This window comes from Metopolophium dirhodum, chromosome 3 (genome assembly GCF_019925205.1).
Source record: "Metopolophium dirhodum isolate CAU chromosome 3, ASM1992520v1, whole genome shotgun sequence".
Lineage (NCBI taxonomy): Eukaryota > Metazoa > Arthropoda > Insecta > Hemiptera > Aphididae > Metopolophium > Metopolophium dirhodum.
In genome coordinates this window covers 26,576,474-26,600,737 of record NC_083562.1, presented here as the reverse complement: position 1 = coordinate 26,600,737, position 24,264 = coordinate 26,576,474, and the positions used below count along the sequence as shown (strand labels likewise).

Below are 24,264 nucleotides of genomic sequence, written 5' to 3'. Positions count from 1 at the left end.
CGAATTCTGTAAAGCTTTAAGAAATTATATCACGCATCATTAACGCTACCACAGAACCTATAAATAATTTAAGGGGCCTGGTGCCAGTGTTCAAATTGTCCGCAATTCTATACAATTTGAAAATTCTATATAATATTTTAGTTTCCGCCTTAGTTATAATACTTGTCCTCTAATCTACTGCTCGATTTATATTTGGGTAGTTTGATACAGATTGTAATTACTATATATCAAAGAAAATAACTTAACAGGGAAAAATCGTCAGCCCTTGTAGAATTATCGGATTTTGATAACTATTTTCCACCTGAAAAAAGAAGACTTCCTACAAGCCACAATCAACTCGAATGGTTTTTTTTGTTTCAAAATTTGTATAAATAATTTGTAAAAAAAAAGCTTGAAATTGTCTCATTTTTAAAGATATATTATAAAGTATAGATTAAAATATTGGAAAACGGAGTTCAACTTAGGCTGTAGAATATTACCCTTTATTAGTTAAAAATAAAATTATCAGATTTGGTTGATTCTACAGGACAGGATCATTCTTCCCGTAGAGTGGATATTTTTGTGGACAAAATTACATTGGCACCGAGCTCCTTAAGTGGATGTTCGGATATTTTGGTTGGTTTATTTTAAGTTATAACAATATTAACTTTGTAATCGACTTGTATGTGCAAATTAAAATATAATAATTAAATGATTTATAAGTTTTCGTATTAAAGTTTCTTGAAATTATTTTAGTATGTGTTAATCTAATTTGTTATCGTAAATCATTTCTCCAACAACTTTATATGTATTAAACACCTATCAAACATAAAATGTATGATAATTATTTGTAATTTAATAAAACACTTTGTTGTATGATACATTATTTTACATGAAAATACGATGAAATGTTCATCCGTTTATTTTATACAGTTTATATAAATTTTTTAGTTAGGTACTTATTTATATTTAATTAGTAGATAGTTGGTGGAAGTATTCGTTAATTTTAAAGTAGGTATTTAATTTATAAAACAATTGTGTTTTGTTTGTATGGTTAATTAAAATACATTTATAATGAATTTCGTATTACGTTCTTCAAAACATCAAACGATGCAAATTATTAACCACAATAATGAAATCATTCTTGTTTAGTTACTTTAAAAATTAAAAAAGTTTATTCAATTTTTTGTTAATAATATCTATGAATAACCATCATATAAATATCAAATAATAACTTTAAGAAATGATTAATTTGGGTAGGTATTACACATTGTAAAATATGTTCTAGATGGTACTCTCAGACCAATTTTACAACCTATCGTACCTATCTAATAAAGCTTAACAGTGAATAATTACAGATGTATTCAAGTATTGTGACAATTATTAATATAAGATGTCTTTTGGCTTACGAATTTCTATAAAATTGTTTCTGAGAATCAGTAGAAATTTTGGAATAATTCAAACCAAAGTATACCCAACTGTCATCAGATAGACTTGATTTATGAAACTTTAAGGTATATCTCAAATATCTTGAAAATAGTAGAAAACAAAACTTTCTGTACAATAAATGTCAGTATTACTCATATATTACCTAAAATATCATAACTAACATAGAAATATATATTATAAAAAATATTATAAAAATGTTTGTAATTTTTAATAATATTAGGCTTGTAATGACCAAATAAATCAAAATAATCAATTACATCATTTATTCATACATATCGATTTAAATAATTTGTTTTTGTATTGCACTTATATCTGCCTAATACAAAAAAAATAATTAAAAGTGAACATGTATAATGTATAGGTAATAATAAATTAAGAAATAATTAGTATAATTATAATTAAGTAAAAATATCCTTTATGGCTATGGGATACTTACTATTTGTTGTCTATGGTTAAATAATAATTCATACATTAATATAATTAGGTATACAAGATTAAATTAGTTATGTTAAAATTGTTTATATTATAAAATTATCAATATTTTTGTTCAATACAATAATGAGTAATGATATACAAAAATGGTCTATTTATGAATATACCTAATATTTATTTATAAAAAAAATTGTTTTTTTACTATGATTTATTTTATATTTATATTTATATTTTGGTAATGTTATTAATAATTAAGAACTGAAAATCTCGGTAGTTGAAAATTATATTAACGAATTATGAAATATAGGTATAATTTTTACTGGTTAACTCCAAAAGAATGAATTAAAAAAAATTAAACATTTAAGTTAATTGTTTTACACAAACATAGTTTTATAAATTAGTAAGACATAGAGATTTAATCAAAATAAAATAAAATAAATAACGTTGTTTCTTTATAATTATTATTTGTTCAGTATAAAACTAAATGTATAACAAAGAATTTACTTGGTTTTTTATTAAATTTGTATTTTAATATAGAATATTTTTTTATTCTTAGCTGGATCCTTGTATCAACATTATAATATTATAACTTAATTATCCTTTAATACAATTATTATTAAACATTAAGACAACAATTAAAATTAATTATTTAAAATAATAATAACTGTACACAAGTTTAAATACTAGCATGCAAGTAATCTTTCTAATAGTTCTTTTTTTATAGTATTTTCACATCATATTATCATATTTTCACATGAAGGCAGTTACCCCATATCAATGTTGATAAATTGTTTGCTTAAATAAACTAATTAAATAAAACGTAAATGGTTTATTAGGATCAGAACACTTAATTTTATCTAATCGTTTGATATACAATTTACATTTTTAATTCATACATATAGTTCACATACGTTCATCATTTATTTTGTACGATATTGAATAAAATGTGTGTGCCTTAGATTATACCAGAACTCAAAAGAAGATAATATAGGATTATATCATGGTATAATTGATTTTGGATTTTTTTTTTTTTTACCGAAAAAAAACGTGTAGGTATATTTTTCTTTGGTAGAAATATATTTAACAAATAGACATAACCATCTTGTTTAATAAAACAAACCATATAATATTATTATAATATTTTGGGTTCGTTTGTGATAAATTAAGATAAATAAGTTGACAAACTATACCACATCAGTTATACAATTAAAACGACAGTAAACCATTCAGTGAATAGATGCAAAATCAAATTCGTCTGGCCTGATAAACCTGTGTCGTGGGTTTAGCGTGCAAAGGATGTATTTCTATAAACAATCCGACCATTAATACAGCCTCTGATGACTGATATCGGACAAGACACGATGATGATCAACGACTGGACATTGTGGACAGTGAATTACTTGTTTATGGCTGTCGCAGGCAAATGTATAGAACTAACTTTGAATTTCAGCAGCGTGAGAAGTATAGTATACAATGCCTCTAGTTAGGGTTCACATTGGAGATTGTTAGCGATATTTCAACGGTGAACTTTGAAAGTGATTTTGCGGTAGTTTCGTATACCTATTATGATATTAGGACCTTCGTCGAAGATCATCTGTACGTGCTCCAACTTGACTAAAAACCTGAGAGGATACTAAAGAAGTGCAATATACTGTCGTTATGATTATGTTAATTTTTACCTTTTGGCATCGACGTTTTTTATTCGAATAAATCACCTAGATTAAGATTAACCTAACCTAATTAAGATTTAGATATTAAGAAATATAATGTAGATAGATTTACCAATTACAGAACAATTTATGGAACCTATTATTAATATATTATGTAACTTGGTATCAAAATAAATACTATTGAATGAATAATATTGTATAATGGTTACACTCTTTACTTTTTAGTTACCCGTTATTCTGTAGTATTTTAGCCCATAAATTGTTATATCTGCACAGTTTATTTATTATATATATTTATTTTACGTACCTATAATAATGTTTTACTTTTTGAATAACTTTAATCCACCAATTAGTTATAGAGCAAGTACTTAGATTCGAAAACAAACATTTCATTATTTTAGATTAAAAAAATCTTATTTTAAAATAACTTTTTATAAAATACATTTTCTGGAGGGAATAAATAGGAATCAGTAATGTAATAACGTAAAAATTCTTACCAATATTCGTCTCGTTCAGATATTATACCTTTAGGTACCAAATGAATTTCCCCTTACCTCAATTTGTTTAGGATACATTATATTGTTACATTTTGAAGACCTCTTTATGATTTTTGTAATCCATAATTTTTCGGACATCCGTCCCAGAACAAATAAGTACTTCAATCACGTAATTCTAGGTCATACGACGTGCGTATACGAACGTCCCCTTGGGCCGTCGCTGGGCCTAGGATAATGGCGCATATGTCAGTAGTATATTGTGTAAGGTAGTGTAAGTACCTACACCCCCCCACATGGGTATTTTACACACGTCCTATATCAGTGTAGAACACCAAAGTGAAAACAAACGCACAAGCACAAGCATATAATATATTATGGTCCGTCCGACCGGATCTTAATGCCAATTTATTACGAGGAGAGACCCGGACGTCACCGGCTAGTATACCTTCGTCTCCGGCAGGAAAACCGGAAATGCGACTAGGACGGGAGAGGGTATCTGCGTGTGTGTGTCCGTGAACAAATTATTGAAGTGGCTGTGGCGGACGCGCAAACAATAAATTACCATGTATATTTAATGGTGCAAAATACAACGGCCCGGCGACACAATCGCATAGCAGCTAATTACTGCGAACGCACGTTACTTATATAATAATAATAATAATAATGCTCACATGTTTGTCTGTCTGTGGTTGATTACCGTGCCCGGGTATGCCAACACTTCCAAGACAACCCCTCGCAAACAGTCATCATCGCGTGTTTACTGGAGAAGTGGTTTTATTCTGCCACGCGACGATTACTGCAATATTATTTACGATTTGCATATTAATACGCGAATAATATGAAAACGTCATCTCCAGGATTATGATCGAAAGTGCCTGTAGGCTGTAAAAAGTTTTGTGCCCCTATTATCATACTTTACCCTTGTAAAAATATGTATAGTATACATTTTTTTCATTTTTCAATTAGTACCCGTCATCGCATAACTCGGCTCGAATAAATAATAATGTGATATTTTGGATTTATTGACCTTATCCGTATGCCCATAAATATATGCGTAAAAGCAAGTAAAAAAACTAAACCTCGACGACTAGTGACGATAACTTATCTCCGTGTTCCCTGCAGCTATTATACGTTTATCTACGCATAATATTATACCCTTAAATGTAAAAACACGGGGTTCGCCAACCGTATACCAATTCCATTGTATGCTTTAATTTTTCACTCGTTCGAATCCGGATTTTTAGAATTTTTAAGTATACTTATTACTTATATAAGAATCGTATTTTCAAATACTCAGATTTTCTAAGGTATTAGATAAGAAGGATGGTACTTATATAGACGGATATCTTTCAGTAAATACAGGTACTAAAATCCCAATAAGAGTCCTGCAATATCATTGGCGAAATACCTATCTATTACTAAATGTTAAGAGGAGAATAAAATCAAGACACACGATATTAAAACATCATCATCATTATTATAACAATTATCTAACAGCGTTTTACTTTTTCTCATATACTATTAATATATATCATTTTATTTTCAAACTATAATAAAATATTTTCTTTGTTCGATAATATTCTTGAAGGATCAAAAATCGTTACACCAAAATTATTCTCCACTTAAAATTTGTTACCTAATAAACTATCATATTAACAAAGATGGACAGTATTTTGATTTTGAGTGGTGGAATTATTTCTATAACTTATTGACGGAGAATGTAAATACGTGAATCACGTATCTTGAAGTGTGTCCTGTGGATATAAACTTTGTTTCTATCTAACTGTACATTGTTAAGGAGATATAATGTCCTTGTACAACTGTGACTGTAAGTGAGGTATAGATTAAGGATATTATTATTTTTATTTTCCCTATTCGTGTTGGTCTCGGTCTTAAGACTGAACGAGTTCCAATGGCGGGATTCAAAGATGTATGTGGAGGTCAAATTATAGGTCACTGAAGTATTTTCTGCATATATACTATATAGAGGATAGAGATGCCATGCGTATAATTTATTAATAATTTATTTTCTTCGCAACAGCCACATAGAGACCGCACACGTTTTGAGGCTTATATTATATATTATACTTCTTTATTGTTGACGTTTGATTTTGTAAAACCGCACTGCATATTGTAATATTTTATAAATATTATTATACGTATATGTATGTGTTGTTAAATTATATGTTTTTTCTACTTTTCACAATTATTTATTAGCACGCACCGCCGTGTCGGATACTATACATATTGTATATTATATATAGAGCACGTACCTACCTACACATATCTAACTATCATATTGCAAAACATTACATTTGTAGTTCTTATCGTCGAATCGCAATAATTTAAAATAATTATTTTATGACTGTTTTTGATATGATATTAACGCAACAATGTTGTTCAAAATGTTTCAAAATTTGAAGCGCATATAATTTATAATCATGGTTAGTTTGGATGTTATTCTATCGTATTTTATCCACATCCAATAATAATTAATAATTTTGTTTACTTTATTTTTAACGCAGCGAAATAATTACCTTTCGGTTCAGCTTTCTCGATTAATTGTATATTAAACTCGCTATAACGGTGATAAATATATTGAAATATAAATTAGTGAAATATATTCAAACCAATATAATTTTGATTTAATTTTAATAATAAGTGTTATGAACTCAGGCCTCAGCTTGGTACCTACCTATATTTTATTTAACATAAAACACTGTATACAATTAATGTGACAATATGGCAAAGAAAACTCAAATTATAAAGGCATTACGAATATATGATCTACGTACGTCTGATCATTATACACTACTTAACTTTTACATTTCACACACAATGATTATACGATTTTATGTACCGATACGTATTAATCGTATTATATTATTATATTATTACTATTTGTATTTTAGGGTCATTTTTTATCATGTCATTCCTTTGGCCAACTGTATATTTCCTACCCACAACTATAATATGAAAAAAAAAGCAAGGGACATAATAAATGATACAAAATATAATCCATTGTATAGTAACTTATTGCTTATTGTTTTTATTACTTTCGCCCTTATTTTTCACTCCTTATCAAAAAAAAAAAAAAAAATGTGACCTAGAGCATTTTTATTTTAAAGAATTCTACTAAATAGGGGTTTATTTCTTCTTAAATGATAATAAAATCTCTAAAAAACTATATTAAAACCAAAATTATTTTATATTATGAGACAAAAAAATAAATTCCACGTTTTAATTACTTACCAAAAACAATAATAAATAAATATTTGTTTATAAACTTGATTGTAGTTTAAAAATATTACATTAAATATAATAACATATTTATTACCTAATGTAATATATTTCTTTGCATTAAATACAATGTAAATAGGTACCTTATCATTTTCATTCTAGCTAAATATACTGGTATATATAGCAGCTTATTAATATCATGTTTGATATTATAATTGATTATAAATACTATAGTAGGTTGTAGTAGGTGCTTGTAAGTTATAATCTGGAATAGTATAAATATATCATTACATGTGTGTAATATGTTTGAATATTATACAAAATATACCATAATTTATTCATAACCTAAATATGGAAATGCTATAAATTAAACGTATCAAATGATTTTAGAAACAAACTTGTTTTTCATGAGAAATACGCTATTTAAGACATAAACAACATACATATCAATAAACTAACAATGACTTACAAATAATAATATTGTGGACGGGCTATGATTACAAATATTATGTCACAAATATTTTCTCATAAGACTAATGTCATATTTTATTGGATTATACTACCGTAATATCATCACTAAGTTTTGCACATAATGTTATTCTATATAGAAAGACGTGTATATCATGATAATAATATTATATAAAACAGCCATATAGTCATCATTACTCATTTCATTATATTTATGATATTTCTCTTATTTTCCGAAACGTTTCATGATTTATTTCTTAGAAAACAATTTAAGATTTATTTAAATAGTACGGTAATTTTAGCATGGTATTATATTTTCTGAAAAAAAGTAAGTAAGTGGGAATAAAATATGGGAAAAGCTTTGAGATTTTGTTTGAAACCAAATAAGAGATACAATAGTGTCCCTCTCAGCTATATTTATTGCGAATTTCAGCGCTATCTTACCAATTAAAACCGTATTATATACAAAAAAATAACTACAATATCGTAATACACACTTGAGTAGTTGACAATCTCAATGTAATTAAAGTTATTTCAAAACTCAAGTACCTATATTATTATGTACCGAAATTATTTTAGATTCTGAGCGGAGCGATGAATATATTTATTCGACATTATAAATTCTTGATAAAATACATGATAAAATTTTAAAAATATTTTGACTTGTTTTCAACTGTTTACGGACATTTTCAGTTTCCAATTTTTTTAGTTTTTTGTTCTATAAATGTCAATAAAATGTTATTTGTTAGCTCAAAAAGCTTCAACATTTAATAAAACGCTCCTAATATAGTAAGGTAATATATTTATACAAAAGTAGTTGAAAATATTAAAAAAATATTATAGTCAAAAAAATTTTTTTAAGCATTTTGAAATTTGAATTTTTAAAAAATTTATCAAATTTAAAATTTAAAAAAATTTTTGTAGTTAAAAATGTATAAAATATAAAAATATAATACTATAGAGTAAAATTAATTTACACAGCTTGTGAAAGTTGTTTCTATACCTATGCTTTCAGTTTTTTTGTAACCAATGTAAACATTTTACGAGGAGACTTGCATTGAATTTTTATTGTTATATTAAATATTTGATTATTACGCATTACCTATATTATTTACACAACAAAATATATTCTACAACATACGATGAAAGGTAATAAATACGCGTGTCAGTGTGCGCTATTTGCAAAAATTGATAGAATATATTATAATATTGTGTGTGTAGTAATGAAAATAAAACGTACCTTTAGTCATAAATTAGAATTTGACATTCCATTTTTTTCATACATGCTAAATCCACAATAAATTCATGTTAATATAGTTCTAATAATATTATAACCCTAAATGTTTAGAACAAGAACAGTTGATTACATTTAATCCATGTAAACAATATTCCTATACGCCGTTTGAAAGTCGAAAAACGTTACTATATTATGTACCTATAAAATGATAATAAAAATAATAATAATAATAATAATATGCTCGAAAAAGCAATATCCACGAGAAGAGCCATTGAATTATTCATACAACATGTGAGAGAGTGGAGATAGCTCTTAAATTTTTCTCGAGTTATGGGGTAGACAAAATAAATAAATAAATCGAATATCCGAGTGAAAAACGACTTTGACCGCCCCCGGCAGCAGATACATTTAAAATATACCTACTATTATGTACCTATAAGGGGAGTCGAAAGTTTATACGATGACACGATAACGATACCATAACTATACAGCTATAATAGTATCTTATCGTGACGATATTTTTTCTCTTCGTTTTTTCTTCTTCTTTTACCTACATCTTTTGATGGCGCTTTTCCAATTGATCGCTCGAATAATGATAGTTAACCCACACAAAGATCCTTGACAAATCGTCCACTACGATTGCGACGCCCGTCGTCCTATTATGTTTCGATAACGATTCAACCCCGCGCACGCCGCGTGTTAATGACCGGATGTCCGGATACAACGCATTGTGTACGAAACTAGACGCGCGACGTCTGTCTGTCATCCCTAAGTTCGTGGGTAGTCGAAGATGATAGGGTCCGTTTTTTAAGAGTTATTTTTTGTGCTAAAAGTTTTGCTTTTTTTCTACCACAAAAATAACAAAAACCATTTGCTTTCCGACAGAATTTCGAGCGAAAACTTAAAGCTTGAGCATTGTCAAGTGATGAAGACTTACTTAAATATATTAAATCTGAAAAATATAGCTATAACATAAGTATGATTTTTGACTGTAGGACACTTGTGACCACAATGAATAGATGCGTGCTATGCAGTTTTATATATATTTTTTTTAATAATCACATTTAAAATTAAAAGATGATATTATGATATAATAAAAATTAAACTAAGTATGGTGGCGTTATGGAAGGGGCATCGACAGTACATCGTCCAGCTTGCAGGATTAATAAAAAACTTAACGGGTTTTCTTCTTTCATCTGTTGTTAAAATGTTAGTTTTAATTGTTTGTGTAATATGATATATTATATTTCACTAAATTTACTTAAATATTATTATTTTAACTATAAATATAATAGGTTATTTTAACATAACATGGGGGAGATAGAGTGTTGTCAGTGGTGTGTAAATACTTAATACACAATCACAAAAAACCTACTTACGTTATTGTATATTTTTGTTGAGCATGTTTTCAAAACCTAGGTCTTACAAGCCATCATAATTAATACCAACTAAACACGTGCCTCATTGAATTCTGAAAAGTACCTAATTGTAAAAAAGATAAAACAAACTTGATTGTAATAAATAATAATAATATTTATCATTTTAATTAATGAAAACTAAATTGAACTCATTACGAAAGATTGCATATTTTCTTAGTATATTATCATTTATATTTTCAATAATATTTATGTCAACTATTACTTATTATGGGAAGCAAAATGAGGGAGCTACTATCGATTATACTATGACAATATTTTATTTTATATTGTATAAATATTTTATATATTATATATTTCATTTTATACATAGGTAAATACGATATAGTACGTATTATGTATATATTTATAGTATATAATATCACAGAATAGATAAATATAACTATATAAGTAAATACTTGAATGATTATTATTATGATCAAAGCATAATATCTACCACCTATCGGCAATCAATCAGTTTATGTACAATAAATTTATTTAGAGTTTACGAAAATTGACAATGTTCAGTATTTTCCATTAATAAAAATAAAAAAAATAACAAAGAATAAAATATAAAATATATTTTATGGTACATCGCGCACTCATTATTTTCAACAATATTTAATAGGTATATCAAAAGAACTCATCGTTTAACGATATAATATTATCATTTGAATATTTTTAGAACGCTATTGTTTTTTAAATTTATAGCATCACATTAAATTAAAAAATAAATTAAAATATTAGGAATAAACCTTAATCTTATCATTATAATTTTTTAAGTTTTGAATTTTCTAGTTTCAATATTTAGTTTAGCATTTTACTAAGGTCCTGAATCCTGATTATAGATATAAAATAAATAACAAGTGTGAAAATGTTAAATAAAGCGTAAATTAAGATACACCTTCGCACATCACACTCGATATACACATGCGTAAGTTGAAGCAGAGTGGGAAAAAATATTAAATTCAAAGAATGGTGTTACTCCTATTGTTGTGAACTCATCGGAGAAGAATAATCGGAAACAAAGGACGTTAAATTTCTACATTTTATCCTATAAATACCCTATATTCGTGAATAACTAGAATATGTTATGTTAATGAATCATCGGGAATTCAAGAGTTGTTAACGATGAGTAAGATCAAAAAGATCTGGGCCATATCCATACACACCGCATACACCACTGATGTTAAATGTACCTATGACCCATATTAAAGTTTAGATGAGCGGAGTAGTGAACAAACATTTCACGGGGTAGCCCCGTACCACTTCACTCCGCTCATCTAAACTTTAAATACTTATAACTCATAAACTACTCGCTCTAAATTAAATTTTTATGTTTCAAAATACTTGGACAAATATTTTGCTTTGAAATATTAAATTAAAAATCCATGTAATCATTCAAAAAAGTAAAAATTAAAAAAATTATAAGGATAAAAAATATTTATAAATAAAATTTTCTTATAAAAATGTTGTTTTTTAAACGACTTGAACCATGTTAAATGATATTTTCAAAAACATTTACATTCCATAAAATAATGAGTATTCAATGATAAAAGAATCACTCTGTATAAGGTAATATGGGCTCTAGACTCAAACACACTTAAGTATATTTTTGTATATCTACACAATACAATTTTGTAGTTAGAACAAAGTGTTGTAATATTTATAGTTGCCACTAAAAATGTAAGCCAATGAGACTTGCAAACAATGTCATGTATACTTAGTACTTACCCACCATTTTTAACTAGACATATCACACACAGGCTTACTGTTTTAATGGGTAATATAATAGATTAAAATAGTTTTATTTTCTGATTTTTTGAACAGCACATTATAATATTTTTTATGAAAACAGTGAACATAATAATATACTATTCGAATTAAGAATATTTATCAATAAATGGCACTTAAAAATTTTAATTACAAAAGTTCAGACAATATGATTATAATTTTTATCATTGAAACAAGATATATAAATGTAGCAAAAATGTATTCATCCCAACTTTTTGATTTAAATATACATGTACCTATTGTACCTATATAACATTTAAGTACAGTTATAAAGTATTGTTATAGCTATTGATTAATATGTTTTGTTTTGTAACATTTTAAAATAAACTTAGTAATATTATCATAAAATATTTCACTGACAAACTTAAATGATTAATTAATTGTTGTTAAAAATTAATGTAACCAATTTATTAATATTCGTTTTACAAAGCTTGACATGTTTGAAACCAAGTACTTACCTACTAGTTCAATGATTATTATTTTCTATATTAATATTATACCATATTATTTTGGAATAATGGAATGTACGCTAGAGATTTAAAAATTACTTTTTGACTTAATCAACGATACATTCAAAAGTTTTTTCTACTTAAATAAATAAAAAAAGTAATAATTTATAGTAATTAATCCTTTTGTAGTTTTAACTTTCAAGCCATTAATAATACTAAACATGAGCTAAGTGTCATAATGTGTGATAAATGAATTACATTTTTTTTTTTGATTTCTTATAGTTTTGTTGAAATAAAATTTAAATTCTATATTATTATTTTTTAGAGCAACACTTCTATTAAAAGTCATTATGAATTACAATTCATATACTTAAAAGTGTTTAACAAATCGTGATAAAATAAAACGTATTATTTTATTTTTTATTTTATATTTTGTTTTCTAAATTTACCTTATTGTGAAGTATTTACATATAATATTATTGATGAATCCAATGAAATGTTGACATGCAAAAATTACAAATTTGCATAAACAACATTTCTGTTTATGGTTAAACTAATATACCTAATAATTTATTTTCGTTAAAATTGCAACGGTAAAAACATACTTGTATCTGTACCTACTATACTGTTACTGTATTCTAAAAAAAAAAAAAAATACAACAAAAAATAAGTTTTCAGTCTTGCTAGTTGCTAAGTATCATGATAGGTTAGGTATTATATTATTATAATATAGTTATTGTATGTACCAATTAAACGCTCCTGATCCGTTTTAACACAACGCGTCATTACGTATAATTTAACGTAACTATAATATAATTAATAGCAACTAAGCGTGTTACTTTGTTTTGGGTTTGGAAACAATCATCGAACGATCATTGATTTATTTTTAATCCGATGGATTACTGAACAGGGCGAATCGGGTGGTCTAAGTGCTTAAAAAATGTATGGATCGCGACGAACTAATTGTCACAAAATGTTTTCATCGAATGATAATCAGTTTTTTTTTTACAAACACTTTTAGTAATTCTGTTTTTTTTTGTGTAATATAGGTATCATGGAATCAATACTTTTTTACGTGCGTTGAAATAAATGTCCTACATTATAGGTAAAAACCAACAAAAAATACGATCCGCTTAACAGCTAGTATTATAAAATTTAATCGTCGTTATAACTTAGAATAGTAAAGAGAATATTTCCAAGTTCATTGTAGTATACAATATTATTACTATAATAAGTTGTTGTTAATCTTATACGCTGAATAACTCAATAACCTAAAAGTTACATTTAAATTATTTTAACCAAATTTTCATCCTGCATTTGCGATAACAATCAACTATACACGCGTACTTCATTACCGATTTATAAACTTAATATAACATTCACCATCTTAATTACCAATATATTATCGGTATAAGAAAAACATTATTAATGTTCTCGGTGGTGATAAATAATATTAAAACAGGAAACATTCCAAAGCATTAGTGTAGCCGTATAGATGAAGGAGATATTGCTTTAAATATAGGTACATAGTACATATACCCACATGTTATTATATAATTAATAAAGTTAATTAATTAACAGTTTATGTACCATAAGAGCGCATTTAAAACGTATACCTATATAAAATATAATATTGTAATTAAAGTAGAATGAATTTTTCGTATTTTTTTTATTTTCGGTCGTATAGAAACACAATATCTCATAGCGTAAATAACCTCCTGATGTTTAGTACCTACATTTCGTTTACATTTTAATATCGCATTATTAAACACTCACTAATTTTAATAACATCTATTAAACCCTAAATTAATATTCCCTGTTTATCGATACTATAGTAAAATGCTAATCTGCCAGAGTTAATTCAACAAATATTATATACAATATACAGTACCTACTATTTGTACCACTTTAATTATATATTTAATATTTTACCTAACAAAGTTTGATGCAGACAATGGTATATTTATTCGATATAATATCATATACAGCCTTATGATCACAATATTCAATTACGCATTCGATTGCTCTATAACAAAATATACCGATGGAAGTCTATAGCCGTGAACCAGTATAGTGTCATTTAACCTAGGTACCATTAAATAATACAATACTAAAAAGTAAAAAGTGATTAAATCTTAAACTGTTGCAGGCAAACACTTTGTAGAAAACTATAATACATCAAACTTAGTGTTTTTTTTCTCCTGAGAACAAGGTTAAAAATACGTTGATCGTTAAGTGGCTGTCTCTTAGAAGAGCCATTATAGTTGTGATCCTTTGGCCTTTGTACAACTTGGTCAATATTTTTTTGCGTTTCATTTTGGAACTCTGACAACATTTCAATCTCCTACCAAATTGTTAGGTTTAGGTGACATGTTAAATTGGAATCATTTCAATATCGTTTATGTATTTTATTACATACCTAAAATTTCGTTTTGAATGTGAAGTAGTACATTTTGTGCCAAATAGAATAACGTAATTTAATAGGTATATTAAAATAAATGTAGCGATGACTCAAAATCGGTTATTACTTTGATCTCTTTGTTAGTTATGAAATCAATATTATGACCGATAGAAAATTGGTTTAACACAAATAAAAATGTATTATAAAAATTGTTGGTTTAATTTTTAATTTTTATAATTCTTTTTGGCGAACATTAATAAGACATATTTACTAACACCTTTTTTCATAGAAATTTACATTAAAAAACAATTCATTCAAACCCCAATATCCCATATTCGATCCATATATTATAATCCTTTACGTTTCCCCGTCAACAACTTTTTTGTATGCATTTTTTTTTTTTAAATATGATTTACGAAGTTATCAATTTAAAGGATATCCACACTATTATTATAATATATAAATTGTTTGGATTACTTGATCAGGGAATAGAAAAAAATTTGAATTTAATGATTGTATTCACATTTCATGATAATTATATAAGTAATTGAAATCAACTTCAAAAATGACATCAGTAAATTGTATGCATTTTGTACAAATGCATAACCACAATTACAAAATGTGTAACCCCCTTGCCCCTAAATAATTCACGAAAAATTCTAAATCACTTAATTGGTTAGTAATTAATAAATAAATAAATAATTAATTAATAACCCGCAACATTTTCAAGTGATGGTGGCTGTACACATTTCGGAATTGTGATTACAAATCAGTACAATATAACAAGTGTAGTTTTTGAGCTAAATTTCAAAAATGTGGGTGAATGTCGCGCAGCTTATTAATGTGAATATTTAAAAAAAATTGATTATTGCTTATGACCATTATATTGTATACAAATTTAAATCCGAATTTTTGTGTTTATCCTGGAGATCCTATAATGCATCCATGTAATGACAACCACGTAATCGAAATTAATAAAAATATATTAATATTATTTAATGATTACCCGATTGAATTTTTTAGTTTTATGCTTACGTTTTTGAGAGTTGAGTTTTTATCTTTTCTGTCAGTTGATTATTTTTCTGTCGTATTAAGATTTAAGACGATGACTGGCTGCAATAACAAATCGACTAGGTTTCCGTACCTAATGGTTTATAATAGTGTAAACGTCAAAATAGCCTGCTGGCTCGTACTTACGCAACACGTACATATTCTCGCCGGAAATTCGACCATAACGCAACGTGTCGCTAAGTCACGTCTGTTATCATTAAATTATCCGGGCGATGGGAAGATTTGGGAATCGGTTCGAGTGAAACGGAGGTGGCCTTTGCGGACTTCCGTTATCATGTTTTAAACGTATACGGTATAATAATAGTAGTATACATTATATTACACAATTTCCGTGTCAATGCTCCACTAATTTACCGATGTTAACCACATGGCGTGGTTAAAATTACAAAGTGCAAATAAAAAGTGTACAACTCTTCACTTGCTTTATTCCTTTGATGTAAATCGTTCAACGTGTTTTACAAACGAACTAAATTAAATCACGTAGATACTAAGAAATTCGCGAGTAAACCGTTTACTACATATTATAATGTGGAACGCGTAAATCGACTCGACATTCAGAAATCTGGCGCCATTGGTACCGTTGTAGTATAATACAATATTATATTAATAAATTGTAAAACATTGGCATTTCGTCAAAACGAACACTTGTAAGGTATTAAATTATTGTATTTGTATTTCAAGTATAATATATAAATAAATATTATAAAGTTGTTAAAAATATTAAAAATATGTTTGAAATACTTATTTAATGGATTTGTATTTAAAGACACAACATTTTAAAAAATAAATAGGTACCAAAAAAATAATTCTTTGATTAATTTAAAAAATATTTACATAGAAAAATAAGAATTGAAAAGTGCTACAAATATTTTTTAAATGTAATTAATATTTACACTTATATATTTTTTACCTATAAATTTGAAATAGGTACGTCTAAAAAATATGTTCAACAAGAATGTTTAAACACCAGATATGGAATTTTACAATTATTCTTTAAAACTACTTAAATATGTAAGTACAAGGCTCAAATTGTCCTTTAATCATCGTTAAATATGCGATACAAAAATTCGAGGAACTAACTCTGCAAAATAAGTTTCGTTGTACCTCGTCGTCATCGTGTCCTCGTCATCGAGTGGGGTCACCTAATATCTTTATAGTTACAACAATCTTTTTAATGAAAAAATCGTGACAAATTTAATCAAAATGTCTACTTATAAAGAAAATGTCTACTTATAAAGAATATGTCTTATTGTAACAAATAACAATGTGTTTTCAAATCTTTTTAACTGCTGTAAGCATAACATACGAGGAACCCTATATTACATTTTAAAGCTGTTTGACAAAAAATAGTAGTATTAATCGGAAAAAAAAGTAAAAAGTTCGAAAACTTAAAATGCTGTAAATATCGCAAGAAGAACCAAAATATTTAAAAAATATAACGTGTATAGGAAATGCTAATATAAATATTTGATCAAACAAAAATCAAAATCGATTTTGTCAAAAACTAGTGTTGCGTAAATTATATTTCACTTTTTCCTCCGTTGTTTGTAACATATTAGTTCTTTTGAATTATTTAATAAAGTACTACACATTTTTTACTTTGGAGCTACCCCTCCCTTCCCATAAACTATGTATATCCAATTTTCGATCACAAACTTCCCTCAATGTTTAAGATTAAACGATTCTTTCTGCTCCGAAACACAATGACAATAAAAAACGACGAAACAGTAAGAAATATACTTATGATTAAATAACCTAAACATAATTGTAAATCCAGTACATTCATTTCTCAGTTTAGAATCTTAAATTTTCTTTAATAGTTGTTATGCTAAAAATATACATCCAAAATTATATACCTGGATACCAAACAAGTATTAGGACTTGTCGCTCTCGATATAGTAAAAGTATATGACACCACATGGCACCCCTGTATAATTGAAAAACAACAAAAAATTATTTGTAACGGCAACTTACTATGCTTCGTCAAACATTTCCTAGAGGACAGAACTTTCCAAGTTATCCGAGGGTCAACTCTATTCAATATTCAAGCAAGACAATTTTATACCCCAAGGTTCCACCATCTCGGTCACTCTTTTCCTAGTAGTCATCAATGATCTAAGGAAAGAATTAAATTCTCTGTAAAATGTTCTCTCTTTGCCGATGATTTTAACATAGGTACTCCGGGAATACTACAACCAACATACACCCATATCTATAAGACACAATATCATTACTTGTTGAATAGTCTGCAACTTCTAGATACCGTTTCACCACCTCAAAATCACAGACCATCATATTTTCTCAAATTATAAAATACGCGACACTAGATGTAAAAATGTATAATACTTCATTGCAAACCTCAAAATCAATTAAAACACTAGGATAAACTAAAAACCCAACGACATCAGAATCAACTTCAAATTAGCCGACTGTCTCCATGGAGCACTAGGCCCTGATCCAGACACCATTGAAAAATTATTCAGTTTCTTAAAATTAACTAAATTATATAACTTATTTTAATTACCCCCACATGTTTTTAAATTTTTCTATATAGTACTGTTCACATTGCCTTCTTTATGTATAAAATTTAAAACTTTATATTAAACAACATATCTGTATAAACTATAAACACATTGTAAACACCAAAATCCAAAAATCTGTGTGGTTTTGGCTTCTAATGAAAAATAAAAATATAGTTGATTCACTATTCAGCTACACATATTTTTAAAATATTTATCTTCACATTGTTTAGGGGCTCTGATTTGTATCTTGAAAGTGTTGAAAATTAAAACGACGAACGCCACATTAATAATATATGATATTATAGGAATGTAATGTAATCTAAATAATTAACAGTTGTATGGGGGGATATAGTTTCTCCATGGACTCGACCGATTTTTGCCTACCTCAAAGCTACCACCACTACACTGAATTTAAGTTTAATAAAATAATTATTATGTATATTATAGAGTGATTGATGGTACCACGCGTTATGGTTAAAAAATAAAACCATAATAATAATACGTGAAAGTAAAACTTACTATTTAATATAATATTTTAATGGGTACATATAAACGTGAAAACTATATTTTAAAATACTATAATATAGGGTATTAAGGGATCTGATGGTCTTTTCTTTTATGAGGTTTCCTCACTACTTTTAATAATAATATTTTGACGAGATTGGGTGGATCGTAAAATATATATAATATATAGCCATTCGTTCCAGTTAAAATGCATTACGACTTATTGCTTTGTTTCATTTTCCACATAAAACATATTTACTAGAAGAGTATTTACTAAATGCCATTTGAAAATACCTAAAAAATAATATTCGTCTGGTTTGAAATTTCAATCACGGTAGTAGGAGCTTACAATAATTATTATTTCGTGGAAAATTGTTACGAAGTATAAAAAAGTTGATAGAATTTTTTGTCTAGTATTTGTTTTTGTTGAGTTGATTTCTCTTAACCATAATAATAATTGTACGAATGTATTTGATAGTTTCAAAAATAATTTTATCTCAAATATCTTGTTTCAAATTTGTGTTTGTTCCCATCTTTAGCAAACTCGCTAAATATAGTGAATCTATTAATGGTAAACCCTCGTATTTTTCAAAAGTATTATTGTTAGTTGTTACCTATTATAGGAAGTCATTACATAATAAAATTTTGAAAATAAAACTATAGTGTTGTAAAGTTTACTATTTTTTTTTTTTTTTGTAATATTTAAATTTCTATTTATTTTATTGAGAGCATAAATATTTTATTTCATATTTCAAAAGAGAGTATTTATTTAGTTTGCTTAGACTTATAATAATAAAAGTATAGATAAGCCGAGACTATGTGGCGTAGAGATGCACCACATAAGTTTGGCCAACAACCCTAATATTTAAATATTGGTAACCAATTAACTACACTTTTTAAATTATATTTTTATATATTAAACTACTCAGAAAAATATCCTGTCACATATAATAACTGTAGATTATGAAAAGAAAAATATTATCAAAAACGATAATACTTTTAGAAAAATATGAGATTATAATTAATTTATAACTATAAAAGAATCACTCTAAATAAATTTTTGTTTTGATATTTTTGTCGTTGTAATTATCAAGTTTATAGTTAGATATTGTATTATTATGTATATAATTTTTTTAAGTAGGTACTGTATATTTTGATAATTTAAACGTACAAAGTATAATCAAATTTTTAAAACAGTACCTATACAAAAATATATTATATGTGTATTGTGCAACATTTAAAAGTTAAAACAATGATACCTAATACCCTTTCATTGTGTTAATTACATAATATAAATATTATCTATGTCTGTTAATTTATTATTAATAAATAAATACATAAATAAATATAGGTAGTACTATTGTATATATGTATATTTGTATTATTAGTACCTAGGTATTTGCAAGATTTATATAGTCTAATTTATACAATTATACAATATGCCTGCAATTATATGGTTTATATTGTATTAATTTTAGAGAAAAACGTTAACATCAATGTAAACAATATACAACCAAACTATTAAGAATCAAAAAACAAAAAGGTAAAACTTTTTTTTTTTAAAGAGCGAGGGTAGTTGTTTTTTTTCTGTTGTTGTTGCTTTAGTCTGTTGTATTTTAAAATATCCTATTATTTATTTTTACGAAGTCAAAGAGACGAAAAAAACGCTATGCTAAAAAAAAACAAATAAATAAATAAAAGATTCGGGGCATTAGCGCTATAAGGAGGAAAGTATAAAGTAGGTACTAACCTGAGATAACAAAACCTTTTAGTTCCTCCGTTCCTCCGTGCACGCGTTTCTGTTTCTTATTTTCTGTGTTCGTCGTATTCATACTTCATCCCTTTTTATCACATAAAAAAAAAAGGCGAACAAGAGCTGAATTCATTTACAGACGTTAAACGCCGACTCTTACCGCACAGACGTCGTAAAAAAAACTGCGATGGTGATGTCGATGGCGGCAATGACGATGCTGCAACGTGCATACATTCCACTCACCGGATGTCTTCATTTAGTTCATTAATCTATAGAATAGGTTTAAGATCGTAAAAGTGCCGTGCACGGCCTCACGGGTGATCACTATTTACAGACACGTACTAGTGTATTATATCATCCATTGTGTTTCGCCGATGCCGATCACATGGGAAGCATTTAATCTGCAGCTTAATTCATACTTATATATAATCAAACCTTATATTAATAACATGGTACATCGTAATAGCGTATAAGCTTTTACCGTGAACAGGGGATGAAAAACTTTTTATTTTTTACATTCATGGAGTATTAAATTTACATTTACAAAAGAAATCAAACTAACTTGTTTTAAAATTTTTATTTTTTTTTTTTTACATTAAGAAAAAATCATGAGCCTTGATCTTTTTTTCTCATTTTCATTAATAATCACATAAAATATACTTTAATCTTAAAAACACCGTGTACCCACCTAAGAATCTAGTTTTATTTTTTAACTGAACTGCTTTTATAATGTATTCATTAGTTATTAAAAAGCCAATAAATCGTTCAAAACTATTAATTTTATATTGAGATAAAATATTACAAAAAAAATTTATAGTTTGTGAAAAAATGTAAATATTCTAAATATGTAATTACGTACCATATTTACATCAATATCAATAAATAATTATAAATTGTGTGTCCCTAGTTCATAATGTATTTGAATACGTGTTTAAAGTCCTTATGCTTGAACAATATTACGCTATAAAATCATTTTTTTAAACCCAAATAATAGAATAATATCGATTGTGTACATTTATCATTTTGATTTTCAAAAAATAGCTTAATCATTAATATTAATATATTGCCATTGGTCGGACAAGTGTTCTTATATTATAATGCTTTTTTTTCAGCTGCGTTTTTAGTTGTGTCATATCGTATTTAAAATATCAATGGAATTTTTTTTAAATATTCAAATACGTTAACCAATATGCTAATATAACAACTTACTGTTATACAATATAACAATTTTAGTTAAATGATGTGTAATCACAAAAATACAAGTTTGGTTGTCTAACCGTCAAAATATTTAAATTAAATTAAAATTGATAAAAACTCAGAACTTTTAAAATGTATCTATAATATTACAGAACTCGTTTTTTAATAAATTAAATTACCTGAATGGTCAAAATGTTGATTTATTTCATCAATAATATATTTATAGTTTATAGGTACCCATGTAAAAGTTCCTCCAATGAGAGGATTCTTCGTGCTGACTTTTTTATATATAATATATATATTCATCATGACTCATGACATCATCATTGCGCATTTGTTTATTGTATAATACTTAGAAAATATTGAAAAATTAAAAAAATGGCATTAATAATATATTTATAATTATTAAATATTTCAAGCCAACATTTAAGGGAACTATTTGAATGTACTCACGTCCGTGAATTTCATAATTTTAAGCGATGGATAAACAAAAACAGTTAATTCGGGTGAAGCTTCATTTTAAATACATCGGGCGGGCATTTTCCTGATTAATTATACTCTTTAGGGTAGCACCTTGTTTTGTATAGCGTAATACAGTACAGTCTTAACTCGTTAATATTGTAAAATGTAAAGTTGTTATTTATCTTATGTGTACAATAACTTCGATACAGAAATATACCACATCAGTGGTTTACTTTTGAAATATTGTTATGTTATTTGTTTTATTATTGTATTAGTTGTATATTTTAAATAACAAATTGTAGTATTGCAAAAAAATGCATTCTAATGGATTGTAAAATTTATTTGATTTCAGAAACACTCAAATTTGATGAAAGACTTAATCGCTAGCAATAAACTAAGAAATGGTATGATATTATTTTATTTTATAGTTTTAATATTTATACTCTCAAATACCCAATCATTGATTTTTAAGTAGGTAGGTACTTATTTTAGCAAGATATAAAAAGTAATTTTAATGAATAAATAGGTGCCAAAAATAACCTGCCATTTCTTAAAGAATAAATATAACATTTGTACCACAAGTTGTGACTTATGGTTATTCAAGATGTATTATTTTAACAGTTTAATAATTGTGGATATCGGATACATTAAAATAACAAATATAAAAAGGTGGGTAAGTGGGTGTCGCTCTGCTGTACAGTAGGTTACAAGTGGGTCACTGTATAATGGATGGTATTAAATTTGAAATCAAATATATAATAACATTGTATACGAAAAACGATTCTGAGCGGTGACGGTTTGTCAGTGTATATATTTTATATTATATTTATATTGTTATTACCTATTATTAATACGGTAGACGGTAAGTTGAATTAATATTATACAATTACAACGAAATAACTAAAATCGTTATTTAATAATATGTAATTTCCTCCAAATTTGAACATAAAAAATTATAAAAAAAACTTTTATATTTTTGAGTTTTTTTTGGTTACAGAATAACCTACTTATATGGAACCGTGTTGTAAGTTTTCAATCCGTAGCTATAAAAGTTGAACATTTTATAGATTTTTAACTACAAAATCATTTTTGAATTTTAAATTTCAAAAATGTTGTCAATAATCAAACTATTTAAATGTAAGAAAATATTGTTCCTATGTATTTTTAATATTTTTCAACTGATATATAATCATTATATCAGGAGCCTTGCATTAAATGTTCACGCTTTTTTACCCAACAAATAAAATTTTATTGATATTTATAAAAAAAAAAACTAAAAAAATTGAAAACTGACTATGTCCGTAAACTGCTCAAAAACAGTCAAATTATTTTATACATTTTATCGTGTATAAAAAATGCTAATATAAACATTCAGTCAAAATTTCATGTACCTTGGGTACCTACGGTCATTTTTTTTAGAGTTGCATCAAAAACCAAAATCGATTTTCTCAAAAACAGATTTTGCGTAAAAATTCCCGCTTTTTCTTAATTTTTCTTTTGTTTTTCACGCCGATTTTAAAAACTATTGGGAAATGTTTACTTTTGACCCCCCAAAGTACCAACTAGATTCACTTTCCTATCAGAAAGGTTACTGTTGAAGAAAATCCAAGCATTTTTACTGTCCTAAAAGATGATGACAGACACAAAAATAAAAAAAAAACACACATCATTATAAAATCAATATAAAAGCAGCAAAAAAACCCCGGCAAGGTCGTCGTATATTT

General features: G+C 26.7%; 1 protein-coding gene across 1 annotated transcript in view; it reads left to right on the top strand.

Annotated features, from left to right (window-relative positions):
• LOC132940311 (rap guanine nucleotide exchange factor 4) overlaps positions 1–24,264 on the top strand; it is a 211,006-nt gene that overhangs the window by 159,112 nt on the left and 27,630 nt on the right. The window contains exon 5 of the mRNA XM_061007832.1: positions 22,893–22,944. Coding sequence (XP_060863815.1) covers positions 22,893–22,944 — 52 coding nt within the window. The remainder of the gene's footprint in view (positions 1–22,892; positions 22,945–24,264) is intronic.